Source organism: Neopelma chrysocephalum, unplaced genomic scaffold (genome assembly GCF_003984885.1).
Source record: "Neopelma chrysocephalum unplaced genomic scaffold, ASM398488v2 Primary Assembly neopelma1_96688, whole genome shotgun sequence".
Classification (NCBI taxonomy): Eukaryota; Metazoa; Chordata; class Aves; order Passeriformes; family Pipridae; genus Neopelma; species Neopelma chrysocephalum.
Genome location: NW_020925333.1, coordinates 502,323 through 526,694, shown reverse-complemented (window position 1 = coordinate 526,694; position 24,372 = coordinate 502,323). Strand labels below are relative to the sequence as shown.

At 38.1% G+C, this 24,372-nt stretch overlaps 2 protein-coding genes across 3 annotated transcripts in view; one reads left to right on the top strand and one right to left on the bottom strand.

Moving 5' to 3' along the window:
• OSMR (oncostatin M receptor) overlaps positions 1 to 5,806 on the top strand; it is a 29,234-nt gene extending 23,428 nt beyond the window's left edge. For both annotated transcript variants that reach the window (XM_027709186.1, XM_027709183.1), the window contains 3 exons: positions 1,146 to 1,224; positions 1,499 to 1,571; positions 2,433 to 5,806. In XM_027709186.1, coding sequence (XP_027564987.1) covers positions 1,146 to 1,224; positions 1,499 to 1,571; positions 2,433 to 2,882 — 602 coding nt within the window. In that variant the 3' untranslated portion in view covers positions 2,883 to 5,806. The remainder of the gene's footprint in view (positions 1 to 1,145; positions 1,225 to 1,498; positions 1,572 to 2,432) is intronic.
• Positions 5,807 to 5,976: 170 nt separating this feature from the next.
• RICTOR (RPTOR independent companion of MTOR complex 2) overlaps positions 5,977 to 24,372 on the bottom strand; it is a 76,000-nt gene continuing 57,604 nt past the window's right edge. Inside the window, exons 29-38 of the mRNA XM_027709182.1 lie at positions 23,903 to 24,009; positions 23,027 to 23,256; positions 21,206 to 22,232; positions 16,452 to 16,629; positions 15,071 to 15,155; positions 13,616 to 13,849; positions 12,388 to 12,540; positions 11,558 to 11,681; positions 10,916 to 11,054; positions 5,977 to 10,764 (exon numbers count right to left, since the gene is read on the bottom strand). Coding sequence (XP_027564983.1) covers positions 10,690 to 10,764; positions 10,916 to 11,054; positions 11,558 to 11,681; positions 12,388 to 12,540; positions 13,616 to 13,849; positions 15,071 to 15,155; positions 16,452 to 16,629; positions 21,206 to 22,232; positions 23,027 to 23,256; positions 23,903 to 24,009 — 2,352 coding nt within the window. The 3' untranslated portion in view covers positions 5,977 to 10,689. The remainder of the gene's footprint in view (positions 10,765 to 10,915; positions 11,055 to 11,557; positions 11,682 to 12,387; positions 12,541 to 13,615; positions 13,850 to 15,070; positions 15,156 to 16,451; positions 16,630 to 21,205; positions 22,233 to 23,026; positions 23,257 to 23,902; positions 24,010 to 24,372) is intronic.

The following is a 24,372-nucleotide window of genomic DNA, read 5'->3' as shown; positions in this document are numbered from 1 at the left end:
TTAGCCGGTTTTCTAATACAGGGAAAACTACAGACTTGTGTGCAAACAGGTAATTTCTCTATGAACTCTTGGAACTTCTTATTCTCATCAGTTCTTAAATCCATTGCCAAGTTAACTATTTCATAAACCAATATGGAAGGTTTGTTGGTCTGAGCATTGTGTTTTGCTAAGTGGGCAGATTTGATCACCACAGCGGAAGAGGAAATCACTTGGCTGTAGTTCTTTTCCCTTGAAAATACCAGTCAGCAGTCATGGTTGTGAAATTTATGATCCAAATTGGAGATGCCCGGTTTTGAGAAACTTCTTGGGGTTGGAGGTGAAGGGGGAGGGATAGGAAAGAGGGAGGCATTGGCTTATGCAAGGAGACTTCATGCTTTAGGCTAACTAGCAGAACAGTGTCTAAACTCCCACGGTACCTCACAGGCACAATTCTGCCTCTGCGTCCCTCTGTGTCCCATGTTCCAGCTCCCATTAGCCAGCAAGACATTTGTACAGCCATGCAGAAAATAAAAATGAGGGCTTAACTGACCCAAAAAAGAGATAAAAGGAGAACATAACATGTGTCCATTCCCTGCTGTAGCGTGTGGTAGGAACACACAAACTCTCTGGCATACGGCAGGAGGATGCTGGCCAGGGCAGAGAGAGAGCTGGCACTAACTAGTGTTCCCCCTCAGCCCACTTACAGCCTCAAGTGTTTGTGAACAGTGTAGCCCGAGGCTGTGTCTTCCAGCTAGAAGGAAATACTGAGATCCTTGTATCCACATAAATCCTAGAAGACTTGAACACTAGTGTAGTGTCTGTCTTGCTATAGTCAGTCCATAATGGAAGTACAGATGTTCTGTTCACTTCTTACAGTAAAATCTGTCTTTTTTGGAGATCTGAGAGAAAACCTAAAACAATACATAAGTGAGGTTATCATTGCCTTAGCCTTTGGAAATTTCCTCTTACAGTAAAGATGCCAATATGAGAGCAAATAAAAAGAAGTCTAATAATAATTCAACCATAGACCACACAGTTTTACTGCTGAGTTAGTGGCAGGTATCCCACATGGGCTTGGTGTTATTTTTGCCCGAGAAACTCAGGCTGTATTGATTTTAACATGTGAGGAATTAAAAGCAAAATTTAAAAGTATTTTTCTTTCACAGATAACATGCTGTACTTCCTATTCCTGTTAGTGATTGTTCCAACCCTAGTAGCAGCTATATGCCACTGGAAGAAGAAGTGGTAAGTTATAAAGCATTTTTCTATTGTAGACAGAATGTAACTAACCTAATTCACAAACCACTGCTGCAGCTTGTTGTTTTCAGCTTGCTATAAGGCCTCATTCATTTCTTCCTTTGGCTGTCAAACTGTGTGGATGTTGTATTTGGCTTGTGGCATTTCTGAGACACTCATCCTCTGCTGCTGTGTCTGTACACATCTATGTGTGGCTTCTGCTGGTAGAATGTGCTTTTATAAGAGAACAAAAATGTCTTTTGTTTTGCTCTCCTATTTCCAGGGTGAAGGAGTGCTGCTGTCCTACAATACCTAGTCCTAACAAGAGCAAAGTGTTGTCATTCAAAGGGTTTAAGGTAAGATCACTGAAAATCTGGTGTGTTTAATTTGTCCATTCTTTGATTTCAAACTCAAAGTTTAAAAAAATATTCTTTTTGTGTTGGTTACATTTAAAAATTAACTTTTTAATTTTTGTGTTGACTTCATTTAACCATTATAAAAACATTAACATAGTTTAATAATACTCTTTAGTGGAGAATTTCCTTTTTTGGCATTCATGTGACTCTGCAGGGACCAGCTTATATTCTGCAGTCTGTTACTGCAAAAAGCCAGTGCATAATTGGAGAATAAATGAAATCTTTTGATACAGTAGGTGATTCCTCCACTACTGCTGTTCAAGCCCTCACACTGAATGCAGCAGACCAGACAATACTGCACTTCACTGCAGCCTGTGAACTGTGTCTGCTCCTCCTGCCCCACATCCCAGCCTGTGAATTGTGCCTGCCCACTCCTCCTGCCCCCACATGCCAGTCTATGAGCTGTGTCCGGCCTCTCCTCCTGCCCCACACCCATCTGCAGTAGGGCACTGCAGAGCCATGCACTTGCTGGTTGCTTCTGGTTAAGACTAAAACCAGCCCACATCAAAAACCTGGAAAAGTCTTCATAGTAGAGGGGCATGGTTCCTTCTTCAAATACAGTTGTAATGAATTTACTTAAAGAATTCTCTAAATAAATAGTCTGATAGATTTGACATAAAATACCGCTTTCACTGAACATTCTCTCCATAGGTTTTCCTTCAAATTCTCATTTATTTGAAAAGTCCAAACTAAAAAAATATGTGTAAGACAATATTAGAAGTCCTTGAAGTGATTGCTCCCTTTTCTTTACTCTGGACTTTTTTCATTGACTAATTTTTTTGTTGAATGGTTCTCTTGTAGATTGGTTCTGAGAAAGTGCTGAAAATAAATGACTGCATTCCTGACATGCTGGCTGTGGACAATAAGTCTGAAGCCCAGAAATTACATCCATGGAGCAAGTTGTCTTCCACACCAACAGAAGACAAGACTGATGATCACAATTCGTCCTGGATTTACCCTAAGGAAAATGTAGAGAGAGACCTTCCACCCACACCTTCCTCTCAAACTCATAATTGGTTTGAAAATTTTGCTTATTTTTCTCATCCTGATGTTGAATCTGATCCCTATCAAACACCGGAGACACTGGAAGCGAACAAGACAGAGCTGGCAGTAGGGCTATACCAGCCACACTGCTATATTGATATTTCTAATGAGGACACAGCCTCAGCAACCAGAGAAACAGATGGCAGAAAGAATGGTCTGAGATATATCTCACAGAGAGATGTGCACTGCCTGGGGAGAAGGCTTTGATGTACTCTCCTCCATTCAGTCCATCCAGTGTTTGATTACACAATATAGATAAGAACTACTTTTGATTAGGGCTCTCACAAACTCAACTGCCCTACTTTGACTAGTTTTCAGTACTGGCTTGCACACGGGAACAATGTGTGTTACGGTTTCATTACAAGTTTATGGGGATTATATAAGATTTATAGGCCGTTTTGTGGCCTGTATTGTGTAGAAAGCTAGATCACAGCAGTCTGGCATAGCCTGATGCAGAGAACTGCTGTATTTGACAGAGATAAATTTATTTATAGAGGAGCAAGTTAAAACAAGGGGATAGGTTGTTGTGGTCAAGGAATTTATTTCACTTGCAGTACGCTACTACATGCTCTGGCCACCCCAGCCAGGGATGCTGTGCTGCTGGGCATGGAGCATTACCCAGCCCAGTAACAGTGAGGGGTGGGTTTTATTTTCTGTCTTTTAAGTGATGTAAGAAATCATCATGGAAAGGTTACCTGCATACAGTGTGGCACATTACTAGAAGATTTGAAGGAACTTTGACTTTCTCTAGGAGAGCTGCCCAGAGCACCAAAATCCAGTAATTGCCATGCTTTCACTGCACCTGTGTCCCAACGGCACTTGCTGGGTGAAAGAGCACAAAAATCATATTTTTATAGTACAAGCCCCTGCTTCCATTTCTTGTCACTGGGGCTCATCACACTTTTGCCTTCTCTGTCTGGAAGAATGACCCTGTAAAATTGTCTTAACTATACACTAAAGAAATGTGGGGAGCTAGGTGGGAAGTTCTTTTTGCAGCAGGAAAGCTGTTTGCAGAGGTGGTACCATGCACTGTCTCTCTGCTTTTGCGCATGAACTGAACTTCTTTTGGCATTAACTCCTGTGCTTCCATAGCAAACCCCAAACCACCAACCATGTAAGCAGACAGGGTAGTCAGATGCATAGATGTATGTATACCATTTGTGAAGAATGTCATATTCAGGCTGCGCATCAGCTAGATCTCCCAACACTGCTTTTGCATGTGTTAAAAAAAAAACAAACAAAAAACCAAAAACCACAAAACCAAAAACCCCAGACCAAAACAAACAAAAACCAACCAATCAATGAAATCATTTTAACATTCAGAATCCCTACAGTAGGCAGCAGTGAATTTGGCCTTTCATTTTGATTTCAAAAAATCATAAATTTGTAATGATGAAGTAGAGTTGGAATTGTAGCTGAAAGTCTCATTAGATTAACCTCCTCAGTGCACAAGGAACCCTTTAGTTTTTCATCCTTACAGTGCTGTTTGGAATGTGTCACATGGTTTCAGCTTAAGAGCACAGAATAAGCGGTTCTCAAAGGTGAAAAAAATGGAAGGTCTCTGCCAATTTGATCTTCAGTTAGTTCGCTAAAATGCAGTTACTCGTCTTCCCTTAGTGTTTAACTAGCTAGCTAATCACACTTCCTAGGAACTAAAGCAGCTGCAGGCACAAGTGAGCTCTGATACTGAACCACATCTAGTTTTTACACTGTTGATTACAGATACTGTTGTAATGTCCACAAGCTATGTTGCAACAGGAAAACCAGTCAGACCTTAGCCCATAGCTGAGACAAGCACTCACTGCAAACAGAGAGAGAAGTTTTCAGGCAGGAAAAGGCGAGGTACAGACAAAGGTACAAACACAGGGATGGCCAGCTGTGTCCAGTCCAGAGGTGTCCAGTCCACACACACTGTGCTGTGTGTGTACAGATGGCACACAGACTCATTTGACAAGTAAAGAAAAATTACAGCAGAGTCCTTCCTGTCAGCCTTCAGCCAGTGGAGTAAGGAGACATGGCTGGGCACATTTTGCTGAAGGCAGTTTGACAAGAGAACAGAGAGGTAAGGGAGGAGGCTGATGCTGTTCAATGGAAGCATCCCAGAGAAACTTTTCTTCCCTTTACCTCTGAGTTACAGTGCATTTGAAACCTTGATACCACAGTATCATTACAGCTTGGAACATTTTCTTCTCCAGAGTGTTTCATCACATCGTATGTACTCGTGTGGTTTAAAATTTTTGCTGCTGGAGAAAAGGCCAACAAACAGAAGGGAGCTGTTCTGTCACTATCAATATAAAACTTCTGAGCTGTGCATTTCAGAAGAAGGCCTGTTTATTCAAAAAGGTTTGAAAGGTACCCTAAATCAAGAGTTACGTAGCTAAAGAATTCTGATACACAAGTCAGTCAACACCTCACTAAACATTTTAAAATTTGGCATTACTGCAATTCCTTGTGTCAGAGGGGACAGCTGCAACAAAGCACAAGTCCCTACTTCAAAGAAGCTGCTGTCACTGGGGCTTGGCTGCAGCAATTCCACCCAGGAAGTGAATGGAGGGATGTGAGTGTGTGTGTGTGGGTTCAGCCAGTTGTGCCTTCCTGACAGTGGGGCGAGACACATTAACCTGTTCACCTCTCAGTTCCCTTGGTCTTTCCTAGGGAGATCCTGCGCTGATGAAATTTCATTATCTGGACACAGTGAAACGCTTGACCGGGTACCAGACTGCTGGGTGAGCTAAGGAGAAGCCAACTGCTCTTTCCCTGTAAACCCTTTTGGTTCCTGGCCCCGATGGGTGGTGCTTTGTGAAACCACCTGTGCATAAAAGCACACAAACAGAGGATTCCAGGGAGGATAATGCCCTTGTGCCAGTCAGAAGGTGCAGTCTGTGTGCCAGAACTGAAGATTAGGAAAGTATTTTTGCATGGCTGGGGAAGCATGTATAATTTTTATATACTAAGACATCTGTCTTGCATTAATGGTTGAATGAGTTCAAAAGTGTAATCCTCTTTTTTTTTTTGATAATTCAACTTGCACAACTGTTGTTGAAATGCTAATACTTAAACCATCACATAATGGAAAAGTATTCTCAGTATCAGCATGATAAAGTTTTAAAATAAAAATGGTGTGCAAACTATTAAAGTCTCTATTTTTATATCTTACAAAGCATTAATATAAAATATATTTTTGACAAAAAACTTTTTTAGAAAGCTTCTGGTCATTCTAGTTGATTAGTAACTTACAAATGTAAATAAAATTTCAACCCATTTCTAGTGCTGAGAGGTACATAAGAGACCAGAACAACTATTAGAAGTTTAAGTACATTTTATTAACAACGCATCCCTTTGATAAGACTACGCTTCAGGAGGCCTTTAATGCTCATTGACATGAACTGTACACAGTATACAAAAAAAAAAAGAGAAAAAGAAAAAAGAAAAACACGAAAAAAATCAAGATGGGCAATACCATTTTGGGACAAGCCTCTGTTTAAATTATACACAGCTCAATGCAATATTCTTACGTAAAATATATAAATACTTTTTCTTTCTATGTTACAGGTATACAATATAAATCAGATTTCAATGTCTGTTCAGTGACCTAAAAACACTAGAACCTCCAAATATGTAGCAGCGTATTACTAAATAAAAAAAAGACCACACAGGACAGGGAGAATAAGTATTGAGATTTTCCTTAATCCCTTTCCTCAGATCAGGATGATTAATTTAGATAATCTCTTGTAATGAAGTTTTAGGGATGCTGACAGCCCAGTGTTGGAACAATTTTTCAATTAAAACTAAAAATTGTCTGCCTTTTCCCCCCTTAGACATTGCATCTTGTGCTGAGACACCCTATTCAGTGGCAAAATGGCATGTTACATTTTTTGGCATAAATCACATTACTCAAATAAAATAGTGTATTTTACAAAGCAACTCAAAATGTGCAATTTCTGCATGCTGTGGCATTGCTGTCCATCTATGCTACAAAAATAGCCCAAAGAAAATCCGCGTTCTTTACTGAATATAAATCTGTTGAAAACAAAACTATCTATGGAACCACCATGAAGATTTAAAACAAAAACCAAGGAGATGGGGGGCTTCTAGAAAAATACAAACATGGTTTCTAGCATGTCCCCAAAGTTCTTTTACAGTTCAGGTTTTACTCTCACCAAGTATATCTTTAATAAGCACACAGTAATAGAAGTGTTCTAATAGGGTTTTTTTTAACTATTAAAAAAAAAGTAGTTACTGGACCTGCTTTCAACTGGCTCCAGTAAAGCTCAGAGTAACAAGACTTGTGTGCCGCCCTGCTGGGAGGTGAGCAGAACCAGAGAGATGTTCCAGAGCCTGGCAACAAGCCTTCCACTGCCATTGCTAAACTGGAGCTTATGTTCCCTTACAGGAAAACACCAGCTTCCTGCAGCCCAAAAAGCCAAATACCATGACCAAGACACAACTATGAAGCAGCAACAACTCTTCCAACTCTCACTAGGCTTTGATTATTCTCTCTTTCTTGAATAGCTACCTTACTCTTCAGGCACATAGGAAAGGTGCTACGGTTTTGTTTTCAGTCTCGCTGCAAATTAAATCTCATTCAAGATCACTATGTATGTTTCAAAATAAGATGACAAAGAGACAAGCAGGATTCTCACTGGTGCCTTATAACGGCAGCTTACCTCAGCGTGCTGAGCCACTGCACCCTAAACTATTGAATCTGAATAGTTTAGAACTCCACTTGGGAAAAAACGCCACCACCCTGCAATGAGAGCACATTTTGGGTAGGTATGTCAGATGTCAGTCAAATAAGAATGGTCAGATGAGGAAAAGCAATTTGATTGAAGCACGATATGCCAGGGGCCCCACATACAGGTTCACCACTCCAAATCCTGACCATCTCCAGCTCCAACTTATGTCTGCAACAGCTGGGAGCATGCTGCATGTCTGAATTTCAGAGAGCTGAAAAGGTCTCTCTCTACAAAAGAAAACTCTCAGCACCCAGCTATGTCCTCCTTCCCTCCTTGGAGAGGTACCTGGTGGCCCCACCAGATCACTGCTCTTTGCAAAGGGCTGCCCCTTTCCACTGACTGTAAAAGCCGACAAAGTAAATTGGACAGCTAATGCAGTAGACTAAATGTGACTGGTTTCACATGCAGCCTCTCCTTCCCACAACGGCTTCTGCCTCTGAGCTGTGTATGAGCATGTGGGAAAATTTTCTTTGCCACAGCAACCCAGTTGCATTGGTATATAGTGTAGGTGAACATTACACACTTTGCCATTTATTCAACAGTATCATTCACACTGGAAATATAAAAGCGGGTGGTCTGTCAGCTTCCCTAGGAGAAGTGGAAGAGATTCTTTATTACGGCTAATATAAGCACAATCATTGCTTACTACAGTTTTCTTTTGAAGCTTTAAAATGAACCAAACAAAACCCCAAAACAAGAACTTTGAAAACAGTATTTGAAAAAAGAGATCTACAGATTTAGAAATTCACAGTTTATAACTAGGCCAATATAAATTTCCTTCAATAACAGTATCCCCTTCATTTGCCAATTAAACAGAAACATCAATGAGCTTAATGTCAGTATGTAAATTAATTTTCTAGAAATGTTGTATGTTATGTACAGTACAGACTTTACATCCTTGATGCATACTTGTTGAAATTACTGACACTCATACATTTTCAGAAGAAAAATCACGCTTTATAACTGAATTTGCAGCCATAATTATTTATGTCAAGTTTCTGTTGTCATGGATCCCCACACAAGCAAGCAAGTACTTCAGAATGCATAAGCATTTCAGGATGGAAATTCTTTCAAAAGTAGGTTTGCTTACCTTTTTGTAATCAGAGGCCTTTCTACATTAAGTGCTACGGGTTAAACTTAACAAATGAACAGAGGTGTTTTATTTAAATACAGGTGATAAAACTTGTTTATTTTGCTTTAACTGCAGAAAAATAACATGGAGTTGTTTGATGTAACCCCATTTAGTTATTAAAACAAATCTCTTCTACTCTAGCCTAACTGAGGTAGTGTTTGAAACTACTGTATAACATACGCTATCCCCATTTGTGGGAAAACTACATTATTTTCCTTTGGAGTTTATACCACTATTTGGTCTACTGTGATTGACATTTTGGTTTTACAGAAGCATTTATTTCTTATGACTAGAAGTCCAATAGTTACTGGTGTGGTCTGTTTTCAGAACATTTCAAACATGTCTTGACACATAGATGTATTATTTGTGTCAACGACCACAGAAGAGTTGAATCAGTTTCTTTTTGCTCCTTCTTTCAGTGGGAACTCATGAAAAGATAATCTTAGGAACTAAATTTGACTATGAGCAGCAACTTACAATTTGCTTTACTGGAACCTGATGGTATGCAGTGCACACAAGAACTCAGTGAAGTGATAGCTGCAAAGCGGTGCTTACATGGCATGGTGAAATTTCCAATAAGAAGAAATAAATTCTATGTTTCACTAGGAATCATGTGTTACTGTTCACAGGACTACTTCTTGAAATCTCCAGTAGCATAGCTAGTAAGAACAGAGTTATGAGCATCAGGATAAGTTTCAGTTAAGTATTAATCTGACAATTATAAAAAATGGTAGAAGTGAATGGATAAAAATACGTTCTACTCAGTACAGTCCAGCTGAATTATTCACCTATATCAAAATCAAAGGGTAATCCCTTCTATTACAGGCATTCTAACAAAGGTGGCCATGCTACTATATATACACATTTGCATATATTTATACTACCTTTGTATAAAGGCTTCTGAATCTTTAGATTCATGACAAAAGTGACAGGGATTCTTACTTTTTTTTTTCTTTTAAGCTTGCACTTATTAGTTTAGAAACCTAACTAGTAACATGATTGAGGCAACTACTTCAGTCATTACCAGTCACTGTATCATTTAACTTTTTCAACAAGTCTTATATACCAGTACAAAATTATAAGTACGGCTGCTCCAAAATTTGTTACTTAAGGCTTTTCACTACAATTATTAGTACTATCAGACACTTAATCACTAACCCATTGAAAATTCAAATAAACCTTTGTTTTTATAAAAAGTTGTTTCCATGGAACTTGGAAAACACTCATGTTATGTCTCCTCACAAAAGCTACAATGATTAAATGTCTTCAAGTTTAGTTCATACAATATTTGCTTATCTGATACAAATCATGCTTTTTAAACGATTGTAGTTAAGAATAAGACCCACATTTGTATTATATGAGCATGAGTGTAGAAACTGCAAACACATGCATAATATTCAGGGAAAACAATCTCATTTCAGCATTTTAGATTTAAATTATTTGGTTTTTCAAAAATCAAATTGTAGTGAAAATCCTTAACTGGTTCAGGCAAGATACATGTATGTAAATGTAATGAAATTGAAGAAACTGCTAATAAAATGTCTTACAACTATATCAATATTAAAATAACTTAATGAAACCTCAGATTCACAAAGGCATTTCTTTCTGTCTGAAGTTAAAAATCCCCATGTTCATAGTGTTATAAACAGTACAAAAACCAACAGAGAAGGGCTAATATTAATCCCCTAGTGCCCACAACTACAGCATGGCTCCCCATTGCTGGCAGTGGAATGCACTCCCATCTCTCTGATTCCTGGTATTCAGGGTTTAAAAAGCAAGGCATCGTTCTGCTTCTCTGGAACAGAATCATAAGTCAATTAAAAATGTCTCTGCAAGTTGTCCTGTTTCTTCTTAATGTATGGTAGAAAATGAAATGAAAACTTGTGGAGGCGTTCAGTGCTTGGCTCTTGCATATACTGGTAATTACTATTATTAAAACTATGTAATGTTTAATAAATCCCCAAAGGGCTCAAATCACTGTGGCAGTAATTGGTTGAGGAAGCAAATGTTTTCAGTTCAGTCTTCAGGTACCAGTAGCTTCTGGAACAGTCTAGAAGATGGTGCTCCAAGCCTTTTTTGTCCAGTCAGTTGTGGGTTGTGTGAGGATTTCAGAAAGTCTGCATGAAATGCACTGCTTGGGCAGAGGTCAGGATTCAGCCGATGCATCGATTACAGGCTGTTTTGTTGGCGTTGCTAAAATAGCCTCTGCTTCTTCATGCATCTAAAAGAAAAAGATGGAAGTATTAATAATGTTAGAGACTTTGGTTTCCTTTAGGACATACCTCTCTGAAAGCATCTTTTACTCAGAACATGAAACCTGCACCAAGTTAGCACATTTTGGTACATTCAGTGCATGTGAACCCTCCACTTACTTGCAAGAACTGAACATCTTGAAACAGCTCCTGAATGAACCTTCGGGATGGAAGTCGAAATGTACAATGTGCTAACAGGTAGGACACCTCAGAGTAAAGGCATATGTCATCAAATGCTTGGGGGTACTTCTCCTTAATTCTGAACAACAGAATAAACAAAATTTATAAGTCTTAAGCAGATTTCCATAATATTTTAAAAGAAACTTTTCAATTAGATTATCATCATTAACAAAGTAGAACTCTTCTTTTAGCAGTTGCCAGTTTCCAATGTCACAAGTTCAGAAACCTATAGGTTATAACATTTTTTAAAATAAACTAATTTCAGTAGTTGTACTCTTGCCTAAACCAGAGTTGTGTTTCTCAAGAAGTTACTTTCAGTTTGTTATTGTGCTTATTTATTATTCAGCATAATTAAAAAAACTTAGTTTCTTTTTTAAAGACATTGACTTTAAAAAGTCTGGTGAAGGGTACAATATTAAACACAGAGCAAAAATGCTAAAATTATTTGTTTAGCTTTCACATGACAGTCAATCATATCTCCTTGACAATTTTTTGAGAAGTTAAATTATTCACTGTCCCTCAGATCTTAGAGAATACAGATGACTAAATGTTGCTAAAACAGCTGGAATGTATTGAACTTACGTTAAAAGTCCAGTTTCATGGCCTTTAGTTCCTACTGAACTACTCAAATTGATTACCAAACGTAGGACCTCTTTCCGCAGAAGTATTCTGCACACTGGAGTATCATCTGGGATTGATTTTACTCCTGGAAAAACAAATTAAACAGCATGGAATTTAAACAAAATTGTCTTTGATTGTGCTAATATTATGCCACAAAAGTCTGTTTTAGCACTCCATACACGTACATGCACATAAATATTTACATATTATTCTGAGCGATCAAAAATATTTCTACTGAAATGAAATACTATTTTCAGGAATTTAAACAGTTTAAAACCCTTTTCAAATATTTCTACCACTTTGTAACTGGAATATCCTCTAAGATAAAGTCACAGTGCTCTCTCTACCACTAAATCATGTTGCAAACTGGATGAGTTTCTCTCAGATAGTGGAGAATTTAGCAACCAGCTACTTCATAAGAAATGATAAGTCAAAATGTAATACGCAAGTATAAAAAAGAAATGTCTTTCTCTTTACAGAAATTTAGTCATTTTTAAAAGTTTTTTTTAAATTAACTTCAGTTGGGAAGTTAGGGAAAAAAGGCAATCAATTTGCTTGTAATGTCAGATACAGAGCTACTGAATAGCCTGCAGAAATGCTTATAGCAAAAGAAGAGTTTAGAACTACGTTCTCCCACCCAGAGATGTTTTTATCCAGATTTGTTCAGTTTTTGCTTAATAATGAGCATTAATCAGTTGCAGTGTATATAAGTGAAATATAATTTTTCCACAATACCTTAAATATACTTCAAGAGTTACAGTCCCTAATAATTATAAGGCTTTCCAACTTACCTAACACAAGTTCTGTACTCTTGGTGCTGCTAGCGGAACCATGGGATACTGCATCACTACAGCCTGAAATTCCAGAGAATTTGGAGGAATGCACGTCTAAGTGATTGTGAATGGTCTGCCCACACCAGTCAGTATATGGAATGTCTGAAAAATCTGACAAATAAACAAAATGTTGCATCTTTATTATTCACACTTTTCTTCAATTCACATGCTTTTGCAATTTTTCAACAATGGTAAACATGCAAGACACTGATGCACTAATTACTATGCACAAAATCAGCTGGAAAGTAGATGTTGTATTTTGAAAAAAATCATACTTAAAATCTTTAAAAATTGCTTTTTTAGAATCTTAAAATACTCCAGTGAAAATAGTCAACTCTTCTAGACACTGAGGGAAGCCTAAAATGCTCACACATAAAGCTCCATTTTATATAACGATACAGATGTTCTTTCATATGCATACTTTTTTTCATACAATTATCACAGTTTGCAGAAAAGTCTCTGACAACAGCCTGGCTCTGCTGTACCTGTAATTATAGCTGGGATTTTATTTGCCATCCTTTCTTGCTTCTGAACTCAACCTCAAGCTCAAGCTCTCTGAGCCATTCCTCACATTTTGTGTATCATCCCCCCTGCCAACATGTGCTACTAGCTGAATGTGTAACACTAATGTCAAACAGTAAGGATTCCTACTAAGCATCCATTACTGGATTATCTTTTCTCCACAGACATTGTAAAAAGGCATGTAAATGCAAGCTCTGCAGAGGACGCTACAAAAAGTAATTCTGAGTCTCATTTGAAACTCAAAATATGAAGGAAGATGACTAAATCCCAGAAATTACAGCTCAACTTCAACCAACTCCTCAGACTTCCTTCATTGTATTTTAGGGTACAGACTTGAACTCAGACTTTTCATTAGTTGGACAGCAGGTGTCAGTTTGCAGGAAATGGATTCTAAGTACTAAATAAGGTTTCAAATTTTATATTTTAACATACACCAGAAATATTTTAAAAATATATGCAGGCACCTAATCATAATAATACTAAAAACTGAAAAGCTGGAAATGACCACAGAAATACCACTGGTTGCAGAGTGAGCTTATTAGAGAATTAATTTTAAGGTCAATAGTCAGTTACAAAACCCCTTACAGATTATTTAGTTTTAGAAATGAACAAAATCCAACAGGTTCACTTGGTTTTACCACACTTCTCCACAAGGAACACTAACCTGTACGACCATACGCAGAGTTCACTTTGTTGTTAGGCTGGTAACCCAAAATTTGAATGCAGACACAGTAAAGACAGTTCTCATCTGTGTGCTCCTGCAGCCCAGTATCCTCTGTACTTTCTAAAAACTGAGAGGCGTCTGAACGGCTGGTATTCATGATTTCTGTGAGACTGATCTGCTGTCGTAGCATCTGGAAAGGGCTTTTGACAACATCACTTGCACCTGATGGAAGACCTGTAGATAAGTATTAGTTATCAAAAAAACACACAAAACCAAGCAATTTCCACTTTTAAGCCTTTTAAGGCTGGGGAGCGTGTGCGTATGAACACCTATAACTTTTTTTTTTTGAGAGAGAGGTTAAGCTCCCAACATTGTTAGCATTTAAGAAGTAGACATCACATTTTAGTCTCAAGTTACCATACATAAAATAACATTGCAAAGGACAGAGTTTAACCTCTAAACATACATACTGTAAAAGATGGCAAGTGGTAAATCCTGACATAGTATCAACATTACTAATGCCTACATAACACCAATACGTTACCAATTTTCATAGTGTCCAACAAGATTAATAAAATATACCACGTTTAAATTACACATGCACTAATGCACATAGAAATACTATTTAAAAAACTGTAACTTAGTGGCCATGACAGGAAGAAACTAGAGTCAACAATGCAGAAACAAACAGAAGACACTTTGGTGACATGCTCTTTCCTGGGTGGAAAAAACAAACAAATACAATTTTGAACAAGGGTTACTTTACACTGAAACTTAGCAAACTACAAAAACATACTTCCAGGAAAATCAGCTTTGTATACAATACTAACAAAACAAAAGAAAAAAAATCAGTAAAGTGTGTCTTTTTGAATGCTCAAAGTGGTTGTAAGGAAATACCAGTTAGCCAGGAGGCAGGACAACAGCTATCCTAACATACTACTAGAGGACCAGTTTCAAGGCTTCTTTTTTCAGTTGTCCTTTTTAAAAGACATACTGAGACCCTACAAATTTCTCTGGAGCAAAAAGAAATTGCATTCCAGAACAAGCCACACATTCGAGTACTTGCAGTTCTCTTGTACCATGTCCCATCACCTTCACTGATCAACTGTGACGGATACATCACAGGAAGACAAAATTTACTTTCTGAAATAAAACTGAACACCATTACCGATTCCTATAAATTCATGTTTAATCAAAGGGAAATCAAAATGTAACAGTTCAATATGTGGCATTCATATTTTATCTAGTGTTACTTCCTTTATTCAGTATCACTACCAGTCTTTGATTAGCATTAGCTCACATTATCGAAGGTATCCAGATTCCAGAATGAAGTTCTCAAAACTTAATAGCTAAAAAATAACCTTTTCTCTAACGAAAAATTAACCAATAAATCAACAACCCACTCAATGTACCAATAAACAACAGAAACATGCAGGAGAGGAACAAAACCAGTACCTCCTGCATCAGGTGCAAAGACTCTAGCTCCACGGTCATCAAGTGGAGGTGTAGTTTTCTTCTGGAAATATGGAGTTTCCTTTACCTGGAATATTCAAATGAAAATTAAAATTAGCACAGGTGATAATCATATACAAAGGAAAAAGAGATTTTATGAGGAAATAAAATGTTGTTGATTTTTTTTACTTCAGGAAGAAGATATAATTAGAGAAGAAAACTAAGAATAAGCTCCCAAGTACTGAAGAAAAGCCAAATGAGAAAAATATACATTTGTGAATGAATGTTTATTAAGTAAGGCTTATGACCAGTTAGTAAATGTTCTAACAGTGGTGATAGGCTGGTGTAAGAAAACCAGTGACCCGCAATGGCTATTAATAATTTGCCCATGATGACTCTACAGCACTGGAGATCTTGGAAATGCAGTGCAAAAACAACCAGGACATCTAACATGCTGTCTGTAGGATGTAGAGTTGAGACACGTCTCAACTACAAAAAGACTTAAGAGAGAAGAAATTTAGCAACATAAATGTGCCACAAAGACTGTGAAGGAGAAAGAAAAAGTAATCATTTCACAAAGGGAAAATAGAAGCAGGTATTACAGAACAATTTGCCTTTGGTCTTGGTTTTGTATTTTTGTGAGATTAGTAAGAAAGTGATTTACAACTGAAAGGCAACAACTAAGTAAAGTAAACATAAGGAAGCCCACTGATTTACTTTTGACATAGACCATGTCCTGGTTTTGATAATTAAGTAATAGAATATTAAACCCTGTGATGTATCAGTTTGTTAAACCAGAATGTGTTTTCTACCAAGTAGAAAGAGAAAAGCAATTGCTGAGACACTTAAAATAACCTGTTCTAACATAAAAATATGTATCTTTAAGGTTAAGTAAAGACAATACAACTTAATACTATGATGATTAAATAATAAAATATTGGTATATATTTCAAGATCATGGTAAGCAGGGAATTAATTGTGTGCTTATGCACATAATTTATGGTTGACCATAAATGGTCATCACGATGATCAATTTGTTGGCTAAAGAGGCATTAACAAATGTCCACAGACTATGCTAACTTTAGTAAAAAAGTCAGATGTCAAATAAAAATCTTATGACAGCATATTTACGTCATCATTGTTTAACATTCCTCTAACATAGTGTGTCTCATTATTTGCCTAATAATGCAAACCAGACTAGTGACCTTGCGTAAACAGGGTTTGAAGAAAACCTCTTGTTGTCCGAAATGTGTTTCTTGAAAGTACCACATCCGTTTTTGCTCATTTCTCTAGATTTAATCTATTCTGATGAAAAGGCAACAGTTGACTACCTACCTGTCAGTACGAAAACGCATACGAACCAAATCAGTTAACACACACATACCTGAAATATTTCATTGATATCCACCGGGAGAGCAAGGCCAATGTAATCATCAGAGCTACCGTAGGTAGCATTAGACACCATGGAGCGAACAGAAGAGGAACGTTGAAGTGTGTTTTGGTTAATAGGACTTAATAAATCTTCTTTATCTAATGAAGCATAACTTAAAGCTTTCATGAACCTGCAACGTGGAAACAATAAATCACAATTTTAGTAACTCTCCAATTCTAGCACATTAAAAGTAAGACTATCCTTATCATCTCATTGTAGATCTCAGAGCTTGTTACAACAAATTACAGCTCATTGCTTTTTCTGCCTCGTATTGCATGGTTTGGCAGTTCCTAGAGTAAAAATTTCTTCTTTGTAATTCGTAGTACAGGAATTTAAACCAATCCTGCAAAACTAAAAATTTTCTCCAAGTTTCCAGGCTTTGAATATTTACAGCCCAGACGGAGCCAGTAAAGATTTAGGCTAACGGCCTAACTGCCTCATTTTGAAATGTACCTATACACTGAACATGTCTTTCCTGGATATTCTCAAACTCTGAGCTGAGCAGGTACATCCCCGCAAAGGCAGACCTTGAGCCTACCAGCAATGCGTGCAGGTAATATTTTACTCCTGTACTCCGAAGGTGCCACCACCAGGTCACTGAAGCATGGAGGAAGTATTTGCTCAATGAATGCACAAAGAACAAACTTAAACCTGCACAGTGAGCAGAGCTGACTGCAAAAAACACCTCAAAGAATGAAGATACAAAGAGGTTGGGAAAACGAGACGGGACAGAAGAGGCAGGAGAACAAGTCTTCGGTACTGATCAGAGCCCTAGTGTCATGGGTTAAGACTGGCCCCCCTGAGAGTCGGGGGCTCAGAGGTGATTGGGTGCCAGGGCAGTGTTCCCTGGAGGGCCAGTCACCATTCATCTTGTTCGCTTCTACTGAAAAATCACACATACACAACCACTGGAAGCTGATGGCAATTTTGTTGGTGTCTGCTGCATGTAGGTATAGAAGGCCAAAGGGGTGGCAGGGCCTCCTCTTTCTTCCCCCTCCGAGGGGGGAAGGGAGGCCCTGCGGCCCACAGCAGGGTTAGAGACAGCATTTGGAGTGAGAGTTTGTGAGGGATGTGACTCACAACACCTGAGGTAAGAGGGAGGAGGCTAGGCCCTCTTCCCCCCCCCGTAGCTGCAGGGCGCTTGGGACAGTGCATAACTGGACCGGGCTGCCTGTGGCCAAGGCTAGGGGGCTTTTTCTTTCTCACTGTTAAGTGGGACTGGATACAAGGCTCAGCACTGAAGCAGAGCCAAGTGGATGGGCTGATAACGAAGCAGCTCGGTACCAGGGAGAAGAATGCCGGGCGAAATTGGAGATGGGCCAGAGAGAGAGAGGCTCGGGAGTTGCCCTGCCGAGGTTTGACCAGGGGCAGCAGAAAACTGACTTGGAGGACGCTTGATAAACTGACTACACTACAGCAGCAGCAAACCGAGGTATGAAAGCGAAAGAGAGAACCACACAACAGAAATGGCACAGAACCAAAGAGAAAGGACTCCGAGCTATCTTGGACTTCATGAAGAAGAAAGGACTGCAGCAAACAACTGGAGGTCAGTGGGGGAGTGTTTCAGGCTCCCTGAACACTCCCACGAGAGACAGACTGCCTTACCTATCAGCCTGAAAAGGCTTTTCCCGGACTAATTGAGGGAGGAGCTTCAAAGGGACTGATAGAAGTGTAATATATATATAGATATAGTTGCTTTTAGCTTGTATAGTATTTATTTGCGTAAAATAAATGTATATATGTTTCCCCTTTCCCCTATAGAAGCCTCTGCCTGAAAGTTCTCTCTTCCATGTTAAGATAAATTGTGGGAAGGGGTGGGGGAAGCCTGGAAATTGGATTTTGGATTTCTAATGTGGCTCAAACTGCCACACCTAGTAACGGAAACTTCACATTTGGCCATCTGTCATTTTATTTCTCATCAAAGATAAAAATCTATAAATGTTTTCTGCTAATCAGATGGTTTAAAGTTTCCTAATCAGTGGATTAAAGTTTCCTAATAACAAGACATACATCAGGAACAGTAAATTTTTATTGCAAATTATTATATATTGGAAGGTAAAGTACAGTGAACATTTGCTTTCTTTTTTGCCTTCAAAATAGTTTTCTATCAATTTTTTGTTTTAGATGGGCAATAAAAAGCCTTCTTATCCCTAACAGACTAGCAGATATTCAGATAAAATTAAATTACCAAAATTTGACCATGTATGGTTCAAGACATTACTAAGCAATAAAAATGCATGAAACGATTTACAGGATATCAATAGTTTTCTTGATACTTATTCAGACCATTGCTAATGACAGTAGTGGTGGACTTTCAATAAAAGTCAAGCCATACTTCAGAAAGAGAGGGAAAAGGTCTCAAGTTGTGCCAGAGGAGGTTTAGATTGGACGTTAAGAAAAATTTCGTAACTGAAAGGGTTGTCAAGAATTGGAACAGGCTGCCCAGGCAAGCAGCTGGGTCACTATCCTTGAAGACATTTATAAGGTGTGTAGAGGTGGCCCTTAAAGACACGGTTTAATGGTGGACTTGTGTTAGTAGCTGGACTCAGTCTTGAAGGACTTTTCCCACCAAAAAGTTTGTATGATTATAAACTCAAAAAGTTACCAACTGCATTAATTATTTCATAATAGAACATGCTACAATGACTCTCAAAATCAAAGACAGAAGTATTAATCCTAAATGTTTGTCCCTGCTTTTCTTAGAAAAGCTAACAGATATATCATTAGTAGTTATAAACATTACTAAGTTTTCATGAAGGAATGTCTGCAGGTGATAGGGCGAGAACCATGATCAGGATTTGAGACATGTGCATTAACATTTTTGTTGGTCTTTGAAGTCAAAGGTGGGAAATTTAGCCTCACAAAATAATTCATCCAAATAAAAACGCTTTTTAACCTTCTGAATGAAAAGAACAACTACAATCATCACAAAAATAAATCTAACACATAAATCTGTCAATAAACCATAAACGAAAGTTTTCTGAAGACTGACAGAGAAATACCTTTGGCAGATAAAAAAGACAGTCTATTTCTTTCTAATTTATTATTTAAACAACAGTTAAGGACAATTTTAGCTGGAAACAGTAAACTTACTCTGAAATTATTAGTAAACATAATTTGAAATTATAAGGACCACAATTATTCAGCGGTGACATTCAACTGTAAGCAGTAAGAAAAACGCTAGTTACACTGCAGTCCTTCCAATCAATTATATTAGTGACCAACACAATCTGAAAATCTCTTTTAGCATGTATGTCTGCAATTATTTAACCTTCTGAGAGATATGAGCACTGCAGACATTTCAGTTCAGCGTCAAACAGGTCAGCTCAGATCCTTGAGCCTATCCACTGATACAAGAGAACATGAACAGCTAAGCACCAGGAATATTGTCAGTATGACACTGCATGATGAAAGTCTTTGGGTGAAAGTCCACTGCAGCAAGGCTGCTCTGCACATCAAGGGCACGACTGCAAGGAATGGTACAGTATTACTTACAGCCATAACAGAACCTGTACCACCACTGAAATGACACTGATTTGTTCCTGCACTAGCACAGGAAGCCAGTGACAGAGCAAGGAACAGCACTTTCAATTTCCAGGACAGCACAGGTTATCTACTTCATTCTTAATTTAATCAACACACTCATGTCTAGTTCTAACGTAACTGCACAAAGGGAGAAGAAATTATCTTTTATGGCATCTTTTCAGAAAGATGTGAAAATATCAACAAATGAATGTTGCTCTTTATCAGGCCAAAAATGCAGAGCAATAAGCAGGCACTACATACACTCAGCTGGGTGTGAGGAGTGCAGCTCAGGAACTGGGCATTTGCTGATCTGTGCGATAAGCAGATGACGCATGTACTGGTAGCATCTCCGCCTTCTCTCATCTGAGAGATGATGTTAAGGGAAGAACAGAGATAGAAAGTGTCTTTTCCTTTTCAACAGTAGTGTGAAAATCCAACATATGAAGTAAGATGATGTGAAAGGAAAAATCTGATACAAGGCCTTTCAAGAGAAAGTTGTTAAGCACTGACTGCTGCAGCTGGGAACAGTGTCAATGTCAAGAGCCAGACATCTTATGTAACTCTCTAATTAGTGTTCAGAACATCTAATATTACTCAAAAATAAAGAGGTGACACTGCCATCTAAAAATAAATGCTATGAGTAAATCTTTGCTCTGTTGTAGCTAGAGCCAAACTGACATTCCTATCTGGTACCAGTATCTCATCACTGGCCTCAATGCCACAGTGAACACACATATAGCATACTGGCAGGAGTCCCTGTCCTAAAACCTCACCCAGTGACATCGAGAAAACTTGATTCTGAAATATAGCTCTGACTTCATGGGCAATTTGGTGTGTTTGCAACTTTAATAGTGTTAGCAGTGCAATTGCGTTTTTATATTATGAAAAATAAAACAGGAAGGAAATGTGATAAAAGGAAACATTATCCTTTGCAACCAACAGCATTAAAGGGGCTAAGCAGAGCTGTGAAAGCCAGGTTTCTCTGACAGCACTTACAAAGTTGATCATTTTTCTTCTATTATTCTCCTAATACTGGTACTGCTTTCAGAGGAATTAGGAATCACCTTGCAACAACTGCCCCTTTTAGGTACAGATTGAAAGAAGTATTAGAAAGATACTTTTCTGATTTAACTGATTCTTACAGCACTGAAGTCAGAAATGAGCACATAATAATCTCTTACCGGCTTGGGGTTAGCCGAGAATCCAGGCTGCCAGACTTCATGGTAATGGTGTCAGTAAACAGCACGTCTTTTGCTGGAGATGCCAGGGCTTCTGAGTGAGACAGTGAAGGATGCATCCTCTGCTGCTGTAGGCGTTTTAGTGTAGCATAGCCAAAGGCATCTCGAGAACTCGTGTAGCTGAAGTTATAGTCAGCAAGACTTTTTATCGTAGCAAGTGAAGGAGCTTTAAGAGACTGGGCTCTTCGGGGAAGGGTATGAGAAGATCCTGGTGGTACCAGGGATACAGAGTTGGATTTTGAGAGAGGCAGGTGGTTAGACTGTGGTGTTGAACAGTGACTTGGTTTAACTGTTTTTGTGCTTACCACAGTACTCAAACTTCCGCAGTCAGTATCTACGTTTGTAGTGTCCACACCTACAGTCTCCCTTGAAGGGCTGGAGCTCATTGAGCTTATGCCACTTGTTGTGGTATCTGTATTAAAACTTAAGCTACGACTCTTGAAATGTGTTTGTGTAGTACCATCTCCTATCAGTCTTTCTTTGCTTGTGTTTTCCCGATGAATTTCATTTCCAAGACCTTTTGGCAGCTTCAGGTCATTTTCTCCAATACTTGGGGTACTATCAGTATCTTCTACGTGTTTACTTCCAACAAAAGAAGTTTCTAATCGTAGAGTCTGGATTTTTGGAACTCTGAAAACAGGGTTGAATTCTTCCCCAGTAGGAAAGTCTATGCTACCACTAGGTTCTGTTACTGTACGATTTCGCCTCAGGCCTGATTTACTGTCAGATGTCAGCTTTCCTCCTTTCGGATCACTGCTACTTCTGTGTTTTTTATTAGGTAGAGTAAGAGAGTTTAGAATGCGATTTTTCACAAGTCTACTAGAAGAAAAAAAAGGAAAGGGACTACGGTCTTTGTCCTTTGAAGGTCCAGGTCTGTCATAGAATATTTGTTCTGCATCTTCAGTAATATCTAGAAAGAATGTACTGGTGGAAGTACTACCAAAACGGTCATCCTCCATGATGAACATACCTGAAATTACACGAGACTTTGTCACTGCAAATGGACATTTCTTCAGAGTGTAGAAACGATGTTGCAAAACAGGAAGCTATTCTACAGAAGCTAAAGTGTGAATCTATGCAATTTACTGCTACTTTAATGCATCCTTTTTTTATGCAGATTGTAGTGCAAATTAACTAACTTGACGAGTATCTGAGGTGAAGGTCTCATTGCTTCAAAAGAAAAGCTATGCCATCTTATTTCAGTGCAAATATCCACCTAGTGGGATTACAACAGAAGGACTCCTTTAATGATATCTAAATATGGTATACTTCTGGATTTAAATTCCAGCTACACATAGCAAAAATAAAATGCATTAGGTACTCGAAATACACAATGATTTAAATACAGCAATATTTTGTGTATGTACGTACACCCAGAGAATACATGAATCTATTTTCTAGAATATTCCTTTGACTACAGCCAAGTGTATCTTTATACCTAAGCACAGAGTTTTCTGTAGCATACTATAGCAAACTGCCAAGACTTGACATAAAAAATTAATAACTTACCCTGATGTTAAAATTTCCTTCTTCTACACCAAATGTGAAGCTAAGATACTGTTTAATCCCTCTCACTTGTCTGTATCTCTCTGAATGCACATAACTGTCCTCTTGCTTGCACTCTTTTTACTGCACTGTCACCTTTACACCATTTGTCTGAACCTCATCCTGCCAGAAGGTTGGTAACGGCACCGAAATGCCATTTCGTCATGGTTTGGGGTTTTTTTCCGTTTGTTTGCTTTTCTTGGTGTTCTGGTTACTTACTTGAAGGAGCAGATTCGCTTTCACTGTTGTGCCTAGAACTGGTGGACTCAGAGTTCAAGCTAAGAGTGCTGGGTATAGAAGAAAGTTCATTGCAGAGCTGCTCCATGTCATCAGGGACCACTGGCCAAGGCTGTCTACGACTGTGTCTTACTGCATCCCAGTTGTGATGCTTCAAAATGTCACATCCTTGTTTAGTTTTGGCTATTAGACCAAGCACGTAGACACAGGTTCTGTATTTAACGTACATATAGAAAAAAGAGCAACAATAATAGCATCTCATTTAACTAATCTTATTTCTCTTTTGAAAGTTTCAAAACAATTCAGCAGAAACTTCACAAAACTGCCAACTAGTACATTGTTAATTTTTATTTGTAAATCAATGGAAGCTTAAGAAATGCACTGAAGTATCTGAGAACAATACACTATTCAAAAATAAAAACTAATTCTCACAAGAGCCTTATTACATAAAGTAGAAAAGTACCTTTTGAAAAAAAGGACAAACACTAATGCAATAGCAATATTAGGCAAGATACCATTTATTTATGCTTTTAAAGATTCAAAAAGATGCTCAATAAAAATAATGAAATGATAAATTATTTTCACAGAAATAAGCAGTAAATATTTTTTTCTAAAAAAGGAGATGAGTAGCATGTATCTTTTTTTCATAGGTTTCATTTGTTTACTGCATTTTCTTTCAGACTTCTTATACAATTCTACTGTTGCATCAAACTGAGATTGATACTCAATCATCAGTGATCTTTAATAGGTGGTTTCCAATAAAGTACAAAAATATACTCATGTAAATGAGGTAAAGCTATTTGAAAACTGACGGCAACTACCATCTGGAAATTTTATGTATAAATCAGATACACGTACCCTCTAACAGACAGAACCTCACAATGTTGAGCAAGTGCCATTATATCCGGAATTACATTCTCCTCTTGAAGCAAGTTAAGACCCCAGTTCGACGATCCAATGTTGCCCTGGAATAAAATTTGTCAAGTAAGTTTTTATCTTGATGTGATCTGCAGCACTGTTAGTGTAAAACTTTGACATTTTTGTTTTTTGATAGAGTTTCAAACCATATCTTCTCAAAGCAATTACAAGATTTGAGCACCCTGTCTGCATCTTCTAGTTGCGCAAATCCAAAAAAAGGACTCGGCACATTATCTATAATACCTAAACCAGCTCACAGTTAAAACTACTATGTATTCCTCACTTTACCACTTCTACTACAGTCTGCAATATGATCTTGGTTTATTCATTTTTTATTCCTCTTACACAGGCATTTTATTACAAGAAAGAAGCAGGCGAACAGTTGAGGTGGCAAAGCAAATTTAGAAGTG